At 34.2% G+C, this 14,447-nt stretch overlaps 1 protein-coding gene across 1 annotated transcript in view; it reads left to right on the top strand.

The window, feature by feature from the left end:
• The window catches only part of LOC134546151 (U1 small nuclear ribonucleoprotein 70 kDa-like), a 105,503-nt gene that overhangs the window by 82,808 nt on the left and 8,248 nt on the right, over positions 1–14,447 (top strand). Inside the window, exons 8-9 of the mRNA XM_063388704.1 lie at positions 6,197–6,493; positions 6,746–6,819. Of these exons, the coding sequence (XP_063244774.1) occupies positions 6,197–6,493; positions 6,746–6,819 (371 nt within the window). The remainder of the gene's footprint in view (positions 1–6,196; positions 6,494–6,745; positions 6,820–14,447) is intronic.

Below are 14,447 nucleotides of genomic sequence, written 5' to 3'. Positions count from 1 at the left end.
GCACCAAAAGAGTTAATATGCACACAACTGGCACTTGTAAAAGCTCAACTAACCAAAAAATGTTTTCATAAATCGTACGCATCTAGGTACATAATTACATAACGAAGTTGTCGTTTTATTACATTATTCTACTATAACTGGGAAGTTACTCCACCTGGCTCCACTTGCATTCAAACATGCTAAATGTTACTAAGATTACTTTATTGTGTAACTAGAGAATTTGACTTAGAATAAATTAATGTTGTAGATAAATTCAAACCTATAATGTCGGTTTTTAAATAAATTAAATGAAATTATACAGATGCTTTGAATAATAATAGACCATTAGCTTCATTTTGAATACAAATAGTGAACGAACGGTGCGCGATTGTTAAAATCGCTAGTAGCTAAAGTATTGGCGCCTACGGAACTGTATTTGATGTTCTAAAACATTGTTAGGTAGTGTTATAAAGATAAGTATTAGTAACGGTTGTTCTTAAATTTCATTAAGATCTTCGGGGTATCGAATTGCTTCGAATCTGTAGGTTCCAACAAGTCTTTGAGCGATAAAATACATAAACTTTCAAGTTATTTTCCACCAATAAGTATTTTAAATTTACTATATAAAGTATGTCAAAATTTATTTTGAAATGAAGCATAATCTTAGTAGAAAACCACATGTGATACCACAAATTAACGATTAATTGTTAAAGAAGCTGGAATAGTACTTTAGTAGTCATTGCAATTTGTTTTCTATTCATCTGTTCATGCGTATTTATGAAATTTTTAGACACGTGAGATTTTTTACAATGTTCTCCAGTATCAGTCGCGGTGAAAATTACGATTATTGTAATGTACTCGCACAAAACAGAACAATGGTACAAAAGGCTTCACCACCAAAAGTAGTACACATTAAATAATTGAAGCTATAGCATCTCGTAAGATTCGTTTACCGTGCCCAAAAGTTTGAAATACTCCTAACTTACAAATAAGTGTAACTATGTTACACTGCGTATTGATACAAACATTTCGGGACCAATAACATTTTACGATGTAATTATAATATTCTATTAAACTGTACTCCTCCCCCGTGCAACCATGTTCCCCTCTGTCAAACCCATAACACCCATTCACTTGCCTTTTATGGTAGACGCGGTATTTGCTTACAGCGCTACACCTTATCTTTCAGGTCGCACGTCCACCTCGGCCGGCAGCTAGTGCTATAGCCCGTCCCACTCTTAGATTGCAGTACATGGCTTATGGCGCGCGCTGTTGCCAAATCTCTAACACATTACGAATTTCAGGAGATGCGTGTCTTTGTAATTCGGATCGAACAAGAAGCATTTTAAGAAATCATATCGTAATTTATAATATTTTATACTATTACACATATAAATTTGTAATAATGCCACTTTTATGTAAATTTCAAATAAAAACTACCTATTGTAGACGAAAATTCCTTATAGTTTTCTTTTATGTTCTAAAAATCCCATATCACATTTTCATGGGCCCGATAAATGCCGTATTTTTGGACAAGTCATGTCCAAAACGATAAATAAAATACGGTAATGGAAGTTCTCGGTTGAGTAAGTTATGGGAAAAATCCGAACAATTGGTTCGAAATGGGGAAGATTTTTTGAAAAACAGAAAAATCGCAACTCCCATAATATGAATAATATCGAATCCGTTTTAACGTATGATAACTCGGAGTACCTAATGCCGAAAAATGTTTTCTAAATATATTTTTGATACGACCAGCCATAACTGCATGGGTTCGAAAAATTTTTCACCGGACAAAAAAAACGTAACTTCCTTAGTAGACACCTTATAAAATCTGTTTAAATTGTTTGTAAATATAATAATTATTTTCCAAAAATTTGTCTAAAACAATGTTTGATAAGATGCTTGGTGTTGAGAAGGATAGAAAAATAATTCAAAATTTTGTACCATGATCGCTATTAAATTCCTTCGTATTTATTTCATATATTTTACATATTATGTTCAAGAATCAATTAAAATATTTTTGTTGACTAAGGAAGCCATGTATTTGAAATTGCTTGTAGGACAGAATCCCACTTATCTAAACACACGACCCTGTTTCCTCTTACGACTGTAGCGCGCGCTCTTGTACTGATAAGACACATCTTTAACAGCTATTTCCACGGAAACTGTAGAAGCAATTGAGATGGAGCAGCTTTTAAAAACTAATTAAATTCATTGTGAACATTTTTCCCGCTTTCGTCCCCCATCTATCTTTAATAGAAAAAAAAAATTCCGCGGATCAACTTTTTGATGTGTCAGTTTGTGAGAAAATGCATTTCAATATATTAAAAAAACTTATTTAAGTGAAACCTGTACAGTTTTTGTCTTAACATTTTTTTGGTGGCGTCCTAAGGCATTAATTTATTAATAAAAAAAATCTGAATGAAATACACATGTAGGTTTGTTTTTTGATGTGAAACATAACGGAATACTTCAAAACAGTTTGCAGCGAATAAGTTATGTTTTTTAAGTTTTTCGGACACTAAAAATATTGTTAAGTATTCAAAATACGCATTGCCTGATGCGTATTTCGATGCTATACAATATGAAAAAAAGCTTGTCCAAAAATTAAAATTTTAATTTCGTTTGATATTTGGCAACAACGCACGAAGAAAAAGGACAGTACTAACGGCAATCGACGTTTGTTAGAGAGAGAGAGAGAGAATGCGCCCATTTACTTCCACACTGCAATCTAAGAGTGGGATGCTCTATAGATAGTGAACTGGCAATGCAGTTGTGGCGTATACCTATATTTTGGACGTTTAGTATTTGTTTATAGTGTGTTATGTGATGTCAGCAACAATTAACATTAATGTGTGTCCAGATGTAGCAATCCCAAATATGTAATGACCAAAAAGAGTCCTGGATAAATGTTTTAAATTCTTTAAACTAATGTTTTTAATAGATGCGATATATAATTGCTATGCTACGCTTATTTGATAAGTTACCATTCACGTGTGACATTTGAAGAGTAGTATTGCATAAGGCTGTACGAATGTTCGAAATTTATAACTCGAACCGAACTTTAAAATAGTTCGGTTCAAGTTCGTGTCAACAAATTTGGGTTCAAGTTCGCTTTTTGTGACAACACTAGAACTTGTTAGTTTCCACATTTTAATTATACTAGAACTACGATTTTATGTATGCTCACGGCAAGGGCGCCCATATGGCAGTTTGTAAGGGGGGGCCAGACTATAAAATAGTTTGTAATGGGAGGGGGCAGACCTTCAAAAATTGACAAAAAGTGTAAAAAATTACAATTTGCCAAAAATCCTCAAAAACCCATACATTTTTTCCTCTTCCTGAAAGCTGGGGGAGGCGGCCACAGTCCTACCCTGCTCATGGGTATGGGCGCCCTTGGCTCACGGTTCCAAGGATGGCATTCGTAAAATCGGGGCGGGTTCATTTGCCCCCCTCCTATTCACGCCATTTTATTTCTTTAACTTTTCGAACTAAATATATTTGGTATTACTTGTGTGTATTTTGTCTTTGTAAACAACATATAATTAAATATTAACGTCTATTACTCTAACGAGGGGGGGGGGGGGGGAACCTCCGGCCGTAGCGTGTGAACTAGAGCTGTAACAAACCGTATGTATTCGTTACTGAGTAACGGGTGCGCCGTCTATATACAAGTAACGAAACGTTACACACGGCTGCATTTCATTACTCGCATTTTTCGTATGTTTCACGCATGCGTGCGCATATTCGATGAATTTACGTTACAAAGAACGATGTTTGTTTATTAAGTAAAGTATAATTTGGAAATTCGTCGTCCAAGTTTTTTACTGGTTATTAAAGGTATTGTGTGTGTAGACAAAGTTTGAGATTGGAACAGAAACAACGTAAGAAAGTATTTTTTACAAATTAGAAATATGTTAGTTTTTGTTTTTTATTATCGCGAATTTTCAAGTTTTTTTATTATCTTAAAAGTGATAATATAATAAAGCCGCTCTAATGAGATATAATTGTTTCTTGGTTAACAAAAACGGTTAATTATCAAATATTGTTAATTGTATATATTCTATTTATTATTATTTACGCGACGTCATACTGTACGCGTACGCAATACGACTTGATTCGTTGCATGTTATGCGGTATCAGAAGTAACGAGTAACGATACGATAGTAACGAGTACTGATTGTTATAGTAACGAATACATACGGGTACACTTTTTTTCGTTACTTTTACACCTCTAGTGTGAACGTGGAATGCGCACTGGCCCCGCCAGCCCGGCGCCGCGCCGCCCGCCCTTTCCCGCGCAATCTTCCCACGCTGCGGCCGGTCTCGGATGCTACAGTCTCTGCGCTGCTGTTATTTGAAATATTCAGATACATGGAAAGTGTTATACACTCGTTTTAAAGATTTTGGAATCAAAAACAAACTAATATCATCAATTTAAAAATAAGTTACCTAACTTTTATTTTTCCGCCTTGCAGAAAGAAGCAAGTTTCCTTTGTCACTATTCTTTTTAAAACGCGTCTTATTGCCACCAATTGCAGCATTTCCCACCTATTTCAATTTAAAAATGTGGCTTCGTGGTAGCGCGATACAACAAAACAAGTAGTGACGATCTCCGACATGTGCGACATCTGTTATGTGTTACTGCAATGAACCTCTGCGTGCGGAGTGCCCGACATCTGTGTGTGGACGCGTGAACTACGATGTGTAAAATTCGTTTTTCGTCTACCGATTACAAAGGTTACGGCGTAACAGATTTTTCAGCTGGTATTGCTTCTAAATGCATCCTGCTGTTTCTAACTCATGCACACATGTGTGTTGTATAATATTATTATTTTGTTTCCCATTTCCAATCAAATTATACTAGCATTCGTCTACTAAACTTCGCCGTTTTTAGGAATAATTAGTTAATAAAATAAGACGCATACCGAAATTTCGAGTAATAACATTTTAAGATCCATCCTTACTCTGTAAATAATATTTTACCAAAATCCAATTTATGTCATGGCATTTACAGAATCTGCTCCACCGCAAACATCGATTTTGCTGCTCGGAACCACATGTATCGCGCACTCTTAAGCGTTCGTTCGGCCTGCATTTGGATCACAGATTTTGTTTTTCTATTTAAAGTTGAAAGTTTTTTTGTTGCATGACTTATTAATTTAAATAGTTTGGCGTGCTCTTTTATACTTCACATTTAAATAAACGTATTTTCTATGAATTGGTATTGTTTTTATGAATAACTTTATCTAACTAAAAAAATTTTCTTTGCATAATCGTCGCACCCCTACTTTTCAAGCTTGTTTTTAGAATAAAAAGAGCGATGATTATGCGAGAAAACACGGTATCTAGCATGTGTTTAATTCGACTGACGTACTGGAGATTCTAAGAAATTTTGTCTTTTGTTTTTGTATGTTGAACTTGCACATGTTTACCTCGGTCACTAGTCTGTTGTCAAGTTGTTACACTTTATCATTATCGCAGTTGCTTACAGACTTTCGAACTGTAAACATGGCGAGTAAACTAAAATCTTTGTGTATTGACTAAAAAGTTTTATTAATACGCTCTTTAGAGGCGGGAGAAAAGATCAGTGATTTTGGAAGATGCTTTGGATTTAGCCACTCTACTGTGTCTACAATTATGTAAAAACAAAGAAAAGAAACTGACTATATCCAATAATGTTATTTGTATGAATATTAATGTTCGTGTGTAAATTGTGTACTATATTAGTAAATACATATTATTATAGAATAGTAAAATGATATCTTTTATTTCTCTCCATTTAATGACCACTCTATAACATCGAAAAATGCTCAGTCCATTAAGTGTCGTTATATAGAGTTTACACTGTATTGGTTTCCAATGGAGGAAACCATGTACTAAAGGTATTTGTTAAAATATGACAACTATCAGAAGTATGTTTTTAAAAAAAAATTAACCCCATTATTGCAATTTGAATTCCATATTTGTATTTGAGAACTGATACTCGCACTGGCTTAATTGTTATTTCAGGAAATAAAATTTTATAGCATGTCCATTATGGGTTTTTTGTGGGTGTACTTAATAAGAAATTTTTCTATGTTCTTTTTCCAGTATAAAATACTTTGCAGCTGCATCACATTGGTGCCGAGTGCTGATGAAATGATATTGGTATATGCATGTGTGTATGTGAACTTTGTTGGTATATGCATGTGTGTATGTGAACTTTGTGCAGTCGGTCACGGGAGAGGAAGCGCAGGAGAAGCAGGGAGCGCGTGAAAGAGAAGGACCCAGACATCGAGGAGGTCGAGCGAGAGGAGCGTCCGCCTCGGGAGCCTCGGGAGCCTCGAGAACCTCGGGAGCCACGGGAGCCACGGGAGCCTCGGGAGCCACGTGAACGTGATCGCGACCGTGACAGGAAGAGGCGGCGCACCAGGTCTAGGGACCGTGACAGAGAAAGGGACCGTGGCGATAGGGATCGCAAGAGAGAGAGGAGAGATAGAGACAAAGATAGGGGTGAGAAAGGAGAGAGGTATGTAATTTACATTTTTGACATTTTAATGTTTTTTGTAAAATTCGGATAAAATGTGATTTGTTAAGTATTGCTTAACTTCCTTCAAAGAATTTTATTTTTCAAAAGTTTTTAACTTTTTTTTCTTCATTTAGTTATGTAAGAATTGTTGTTATAATCTAACAATAGTTTTATAATACAGAACATACCTAATGAAGAATCTGATTATGGCTTTGGATTTATACTGTGTGTAATGTCTGTGTTCGCCTACAGGGACAACAAGGAACGTAGGGAGCGTGTGAGATCTGAAGAAAAGGATGTTAGAATTAAACAAGAGCCGCCAGATGGTAAGTATCTTTTAAAAAAAAAGAGGCAGGAGTACAATGTATCACATAATCATAGCACATTTTATGCTAAAATCATGTTTGAAAAGAAATGTGACTTTTATGAGAGAAAAGCATTTTTTTGAGGTTAAGTTTTTCATAATATCAAAAAAATATTGCATGGAAAGTAAGTTAAATTAAGAAGCAAACAAATGAACTCCAAACATTTTTAATTAATTAGTCATACAATTTGTTTTAAAAAAATTAGTTATGCATACTTGACCATGTATGTCTTTTCATTTGTAACCTGCAAGAGAGAAAATGAAAAAATTAAAATTATGCATTAAGTAATTAGAATAAAACACCGTAATGGTAAATAATAGGGATGTGCGAAAGTGACTTTTTCCACACGAAATGAAAGTGAAAGAAAATTTATCAAGTTTCGCGAAAGTGAAACGAAAATGAATTTTTCTATGAGATAAATATATTCTTAACGAAAGTTAAGCGAAATTTTTTAATTAACAAAGAAAAAAGTGCCCCAAAATTTGCTCTTCAGTAATAAATTCTATTACATAAATCATTTTGGTACCTTTTGATATATATATATATATATATATATATATATATATATATATATATATATATATATATATATATATATATATATATATATATATATATATATATATAAATATAAATATTATTATTTAATATAATCAACATCCGCCCTAGACCACACAACACAGCCCCATGTCACTCGTAAATTTCAAGAATCAATCCAGATCTTTCATCGCACAGACTATTTCCTTTACAGTCGTAATGTCGCAGTCTATGATAATATATTTATCATGTGCATGGTACTGATGAAAAAAATACGTGAATACTGCGGAACGGCCGCCATCTTGCACCACTGTCACACATGGCTAGCTCAGGAAGCTGTATACCAGGCAAGGGACATGGTCAAAACAAAACATAACAAATGGTTGCTGCCAAGTGGTCATTACATGCAGTGACTTGTTGACCTTTTTGTCTAATTGGCTGTATATTATGAGGATTTTATATGCCAGTCAGAGTATGTAAAATTTAAATAAAGCAGATGACAATGTTTTTGTTTGGCTGTGCGCGAATAAAAGTAGGTACGTTCTTTGTTTATGTGTATATGGTAAATACTAAATACTGTACTAACAGTTCTGGAATGTATGTTTTACGAATATAGTACCTACACTACTGTTTGAAAGCAAATGAATCAGGTAATTTTTCAAATATTGCATGATTTTGTTTTGATACCTAGGCCTACTGTAATCACGGTTGAATTTTGTTTACTTTATCTGCCATGTTTGTTCAAATTATGATTTTACCGTATTTTCATTAATGTGAGTTTTTTTCATCACCACGTAAATTAATCTTAATGGAAATCTTTTTTCTAATTAATGTCTTTATATGATTTGCATATGTCATTACATTATTAGTAATAACAAGCAAATCATAAAAAGACATTACAGTAGAATCTCAGTGCTAAGTACTTACAGGTACCTCAAGTTTTTGTACTTAGTACTGAAACATGCATACATATCTTTACAAAGAGAAAAAAAATATATAAAAAATTGCTACAGAAGAGCCGCAATGCCATATGTATTAGCAACTGCGACTTGCTTTTTTCCCCTTGTCTAGTTCTCTGAGTATATCCACTTTTTCCTTAAGCGTGAATTGCTTTCGTTTCTTTTTATCTCCAGGATCATTCATATTGTAGCACAAATACAATGCGGTGTCTAAATAACGTAACCTGAAAATAAACTCAACAATAACAATAAACAATCCCGGCACAGACATCAAACGTAACACTTTTGTCTAAATAATTAATACTTCTCTCAAACTTCCGTCTTTCGATGTATCGAATGGTGTTGTGTTGCTCACGTCGCATACTACGTACGGTATAATCTATGGTTGTGCGCGCAACTGTTTGTTAACTTTGTTTTGAGAATTTAGAGGTTAGAAAATACGTTGCGGTGGTATTTGTGTATCTTTGTTCTACTACATTAATCATTTAGCTGGAAATTTATTTACCAGTTTAAGTAAATTTTGGTGTAGTAATGCCACGCTACTAGTAGAATTTTTACGTTATAGTGAAAATATGATACTTTAAACTGAAACCGTTTTGCATGGCGAAGATACGATTTTTGGCGGGGACTTAAAAAAAATTCGTTAAGTGAAATATACTTTATAATAAGGTACGTATTGTACCGGTATTCTACTGTACATTTTTATTAAATTACGAGTTCTTTTTCAACTAGAACAAACGAAACTTCGGTAAGCTATTGAACTTTCGTTTGGCTCGAAATATTTTGCTAAAAACGAACTTCGACAGATGAAATTCTTACCGAAATCGAAAATGAAAGTAGCAAAATTTCGATTTCGGTATCGGTATACCGAACATTCGCACTACCCTAGTAAATAAAATATTTAACTTACTAGAATATGTCTGTATCACTTATTTCTGTACTTATTGAAGGTTGCCTCGCTGTCACATTGCCAGATATGATCATCTTCACTTCCATCAATAATGTTTGAGATAACTGTTTTCCTGAAGCTTGCTGTTACCTATTTGCACAATTTTTTCAATGAAAGGCGTATGAAGTGTTAAAAAAACTGATGTCAGGCTACTTGGAATTATGACCAGCACAGTTTTGCCTTCTTTTATTAGTTTTTTCCATGGGCTCCATAAGATTACCTCAGAAACTGTCTTAACACTAGCAAAGATGGCTGTTTCAATAATGCTCCCGGACGATTGTTCCACACACACTTCACCCAGTCTTGCATTATCTTCTCGTCCAGCCACCTTTCCTCTCTAACACATACAAGTAATCTGTGTAGAAATAATCCCTTTAGTAATTTTAAACATTTAAAATAGACGTATGGTGGTAGTTTCCTTCTATCTGCTGTTACTGTTGTCCTATGACTATGATCGCATACACACGGTAATTTGAGATAAAGCACAATGACATTAAATGTTTCACCATCCTTTCTGAAATACTACAGAATTATTGGATGTAATGTGCAAGCAGAACACACCCAATGATATGACTGAATTTTGTTTTGCATAACAAAAGAATAGTTTTCTGCAAAGTCCATGAAAACTAGTAATTCATTCGGCTGAATGTTTTCTTTCCTCTGTTTCACATAATTTGACCGCTGTTTAGAGACTGAGTGTGATATTAAAGCCGCCAGTTTCTTTAAAAGCAGATCAATAAATTCGCATAAAGGAAGGACATCATGAAAGTCAGTAAAAATATTTATGTATTCTTATACTTTTTTGGAATTTGGATAGTTATGACTAGTGATGGGGAAAAGCTGTGTTATTTTTATGCCAATTTCGTTTCAATAATCAGCAATTGCGGTGTTTTGTGTTTTTATAGGAAAACATATTTTAAAATGATATTTTAAAAAAAGAAAAATTTTTACTACCGGTACTTGCGACATTTTCTTCAAAAGTTTAAAGCACCCTTCAAATTCATCTTTTAACTGTGCTTCCACTTTCTCCCCCAATTTTGGAACATATGTTCTAAGGGAACTGGCTGTAGGAAGATCTCCCCCACCCTTTATATTTCTATTAATCCAACCATGTAATTGGGTGTTATCTAATTTCTGGAGTGGTATGTTGGCAGATATAAAAGCCTCGGTTGTATCTAAAATAAATGTATCTCTGTCCTCTCGTACTTTGTTCCTGACTTTTGCGACTTCTTATAGTGTTGCAAGACGTTTGCTGCCACTGCTTGTGCCCTCGACACCTAACCTAACTTTCATATGATGCTTACTAGCAACATGTTTGACAACAGTGTCCTTTCTCTTGTAATCAACTCGGCAATTGCACCATTTGCAGAACAAAATATTGTTGGAAACGTACAGCCCTTCTGATTTAAATTCCGTTGCCCACGATAAGCAAGAAACTTTAAATTTTGGCATCGCTTTATTGGGCCTAGCAGTAAATAAGTCGAAACCTGCAAGGATTCTTGTTTTTCTTAAACTGCCTGCCCGTGTAAACTTTTGCAAAAGTATAGAATATTAATGAACAACGCAAATTAACTAGGTATCCCGAAAGATAACACACGTCACTCGTTGTTTTGCTAACGAAAAATTGGTACGTTGGTACTGACGTGTACTATCGCTGTGCTCGCTGCTAGCGCATTCAATTGTTTTCCGTTGCAAACTGGCATCAACGAAAACAAATGAATATCGAGTTCAGAATTTGGGATGGCGTAATAAATCTTTACATAAAAATTATATAACATTTATTCGAAAAGAACTAATAAGCAGCGGAGTAAAGCAATGAAAAATTTAATCAACGGTAAAATTATGTTGTATTATATTGTGAAGCGAAGGGGAAGGAGTAAGCAGTAGTGATGCACCGATATGACTTTACTGATTACCGATTCGATTACCGATTATGAGAGCAATAATCGGCAGATACCGATTCAGTTACCGATTATAATGAAATTTTTTTAATTGTAATAATGCACACAAAAAATTTTATTCCCATGTGAATTTAATAACAAGATTAGGTAAAATCGAGAATACAGTTATAATAACAGTATAAAAATATATAAAATACACTATTAAGTCATTGCAAAGTGTAAATTAAATTAACTTCTATTTGTATTTGTTATTGTAAACAACTGGAACTACAGTCTAATAATTGTATTTTACAATGGGTAAGTTTTTGTTGCGGAAAACTAACATTATTACTGACTATCACATAAGGTTGCATCAATAAATTACCGTTTAACATGTAAACATGCTGCTTTATTTTGTTCACTTGAGTTTATAGAAAAATGTTTCCACACTTCACTTTTTTTTCTCCCTACTCGCCATCTCACTATAATTATATAAAAATGACTAAAAACCAATTCTAGCACATGTGATTTTATTTATGTTGACTGAATATATAAAATTATAAATACTTTTTCACTTTTCACGTCATACAAATAACAAACGGATAATGTTACCAAAGACGCCCATAACGAGTTTGTAAAACGCAGTGATAAAAACTAGAAGGTATCGGGACCACGATTTTAAACCGCTACTACGGCTCGAAAAGATTGATTGTCATAGAATCCACTGCAACTGTTTGTGGTATTTTGATTGCGTGCCATCTATTTTACGTCTCTGGCTATAGGTAATGTACAAGACGAAACGTAAATAAACGTGTAGGAAAAATGTCTTTTTTATTGTTCGAGGCAATGAGATTTATAAACTTAACGAAATATCTTTATTTATGATATGACGGAGTTAGATGAATTTTGTAATATATACAAATATTACCGTATTTCATCCTAAAATGTGTAACAAAATATTACACGGTAAAAACCTAGTTAATTACGCCGGGACGTAAATAATCGGCAAAGTAATCGTTAAGATAATCAGCGATTACGATTAATCGGTAAGTACCCATAATCGCCGATTACGATTCATCGGTATCCGCATCGGTGCACCACTAGTAAGCAGTAAGGACTGATGTGTGTAAATATGGAGGCTGCCGGCTGAATAAGTACTGCAATGGGTAATTTTCTGAATTGATAGGCGTAATGTTTCTGGCAAATGGGAGACGCTAAAAGACAGCTAAGGTGTTTTAAAATAAGTGGTATTTCCAACCTAATGTGTGAACATCGTATTTTGTTACATCGCACACATAATCTTTTATAAAGTCGCAAATAATTCATATTTGAACATTTTTTTTCCGGAGATTTTCTGAATTTCGCGTTTTATAGTTATAAAAATCTTTTTTCGCAAAAATTCGCTGAAAAATCGTTACACCATTTTTTCCCATCTCTAATCATCACTATCATTTACACTAAAAAAGTTCCAATTATAACTAGTTTTTTCCATTATAGTCACACAAAATTAGTTAAGTGTGTATTATTTTGCAAGTCTAAACATTATCTCACAAGGATGTAAACAATACGAAGCACATATACACCAGACTAAATAACATTTCAGAGATACGTTTTATATATTAAGTAGAATTTATTCATCTCACATAGTGAAAACAATAAATATATCAGTCACAAGTTGAAAATCAAATTTCCGGTTTTTGCGTAAGAGACGTGCACGGTTAAGCATCTCAAAATGTCCACTTTTTACGTGGGAATTTCTGACACAAATATTAATTTTACTCTGTGTATATTTGCGTGTTAATGTTTAATTAACTTCAGATTTGTACCGTAAATAATTCTATAAAACAACCCCACTGCTTTAAAAATGATAATTTACGTTCAGCAATGTAAAAAGTTATATTTATTTTGCAAGTTGCAATGTTTGGAAACTCAGTGCTACCAAGGGCCGAACCAAAATATTTCTAATGTGGTAAAACAAACGTCGCAAACATGGAGACGCCATACAGTGAAACCTCGTTTATTCGTTCCCGCATTGTAGAATTTCCCGGTTTTATTGTTCAATGTCCGTGGTCCTGAAAAAATCCCGCAAGAACAATGTTAAAAAAATCCCGTTTCCATCGTTTACGAATATTTTTTAACCCGGTTTAACAGGTTGAACTTTACAGGCTTTTTACCGATTTCACATTCAAATTCCCGAGAAATATTCCAGTTTACGCGTGTCTACACGACACGCAATACCAATATTTACATATGGCGGCCATTACTAAAAGAAAACGAATAAAGTGAGCATGAAGCTGTTGCTAACAGGTTCACCAACTTCGATAAAACAACAGACGAAAGCTAACGCTCGCACGATAGTTCTAGCTTTGTGCGATAATCGACACAACAATATAACCGTGGTCGATATACTGTACATACTAGCCCAACGTAAACACGTTTCTATTTAGCGGCAGTGAAATCCTGCGAGAAACATAGACGAAATTGTTCATCCTAGCGTTTCCGTGGCCGGCCGTATATGCGCGAGATTTTCTTTGTTTACGGTAAATTAGCTTTACGCATTTAACTCTAATGCACGTGTGAAATTTGTAAAGGTTCATTTATATGTATCTACAAAAGAGGTTAAAACCATTAAAGAGCGTTTAGAAATTATAAATTCCGTTGAAAAAAATCCAGGCGAAAAACGGGTTGATTTGGCAAAGCGCTATGGTATTCCTCCATCGACTCTTAATTCTATCTTCGCTAGAAGAAATGAGATTCGGAAACAAGCAAGTCAGTTCGGCCAGTCTTCAAAAAAACGGAAAATGGCAAGACAGTCGAAATACAGTGAGCTTGAGAAAGTTTTGTTTTCTTGGTTCCAGCAAGTTCGGGCATCAAACATCCCAGTGGATGGCACATTTTGTTCATTTAAAAAAATTAAGGAAGTAGTGAAACCCCTTATTTACATTACCGTTATTTACGTTTTCCCGTTATTTGCACTATATTCTTCAGGTCCCGTTTGGTTCCCATTTAATCCAATACAATACTTTCACGCGAATTATGTCTCAAAAATCTAATCCATCCCGCTATTTACATCACGTAACAACGATAGTAGGCCTAAAAACATTGTGAAAAACGTAACTTTTATAGTCGGCAGTGAACATTTTAAATCGCAAAATAAACATATTTTATAACATGAAAAGTTGCTTTTATTTCTAAACATATAATAATTTAGGCCTAGGCGTGTAAAAGTCCAAGTAATTATAGCAGGAGGCAATCAAAAATGTA

This window comes from Bacillus rossius, chromosome 1 (genome assembly GCF_032445375.1).
Source record: "Bacillus rossius redtenbacheri isolate Brsri chromosome 1, Brsri_v3, whole genome shotgun sequence".
NCBI lineage: Eukaryota > Metazoa > Arthropoda > Insecta > Phasmatodea > Bacillidae > Bacillus > Bacillus rossius.
This window is presented reverse-complemented; position numbering and strand designations above follow the sequence as displayed.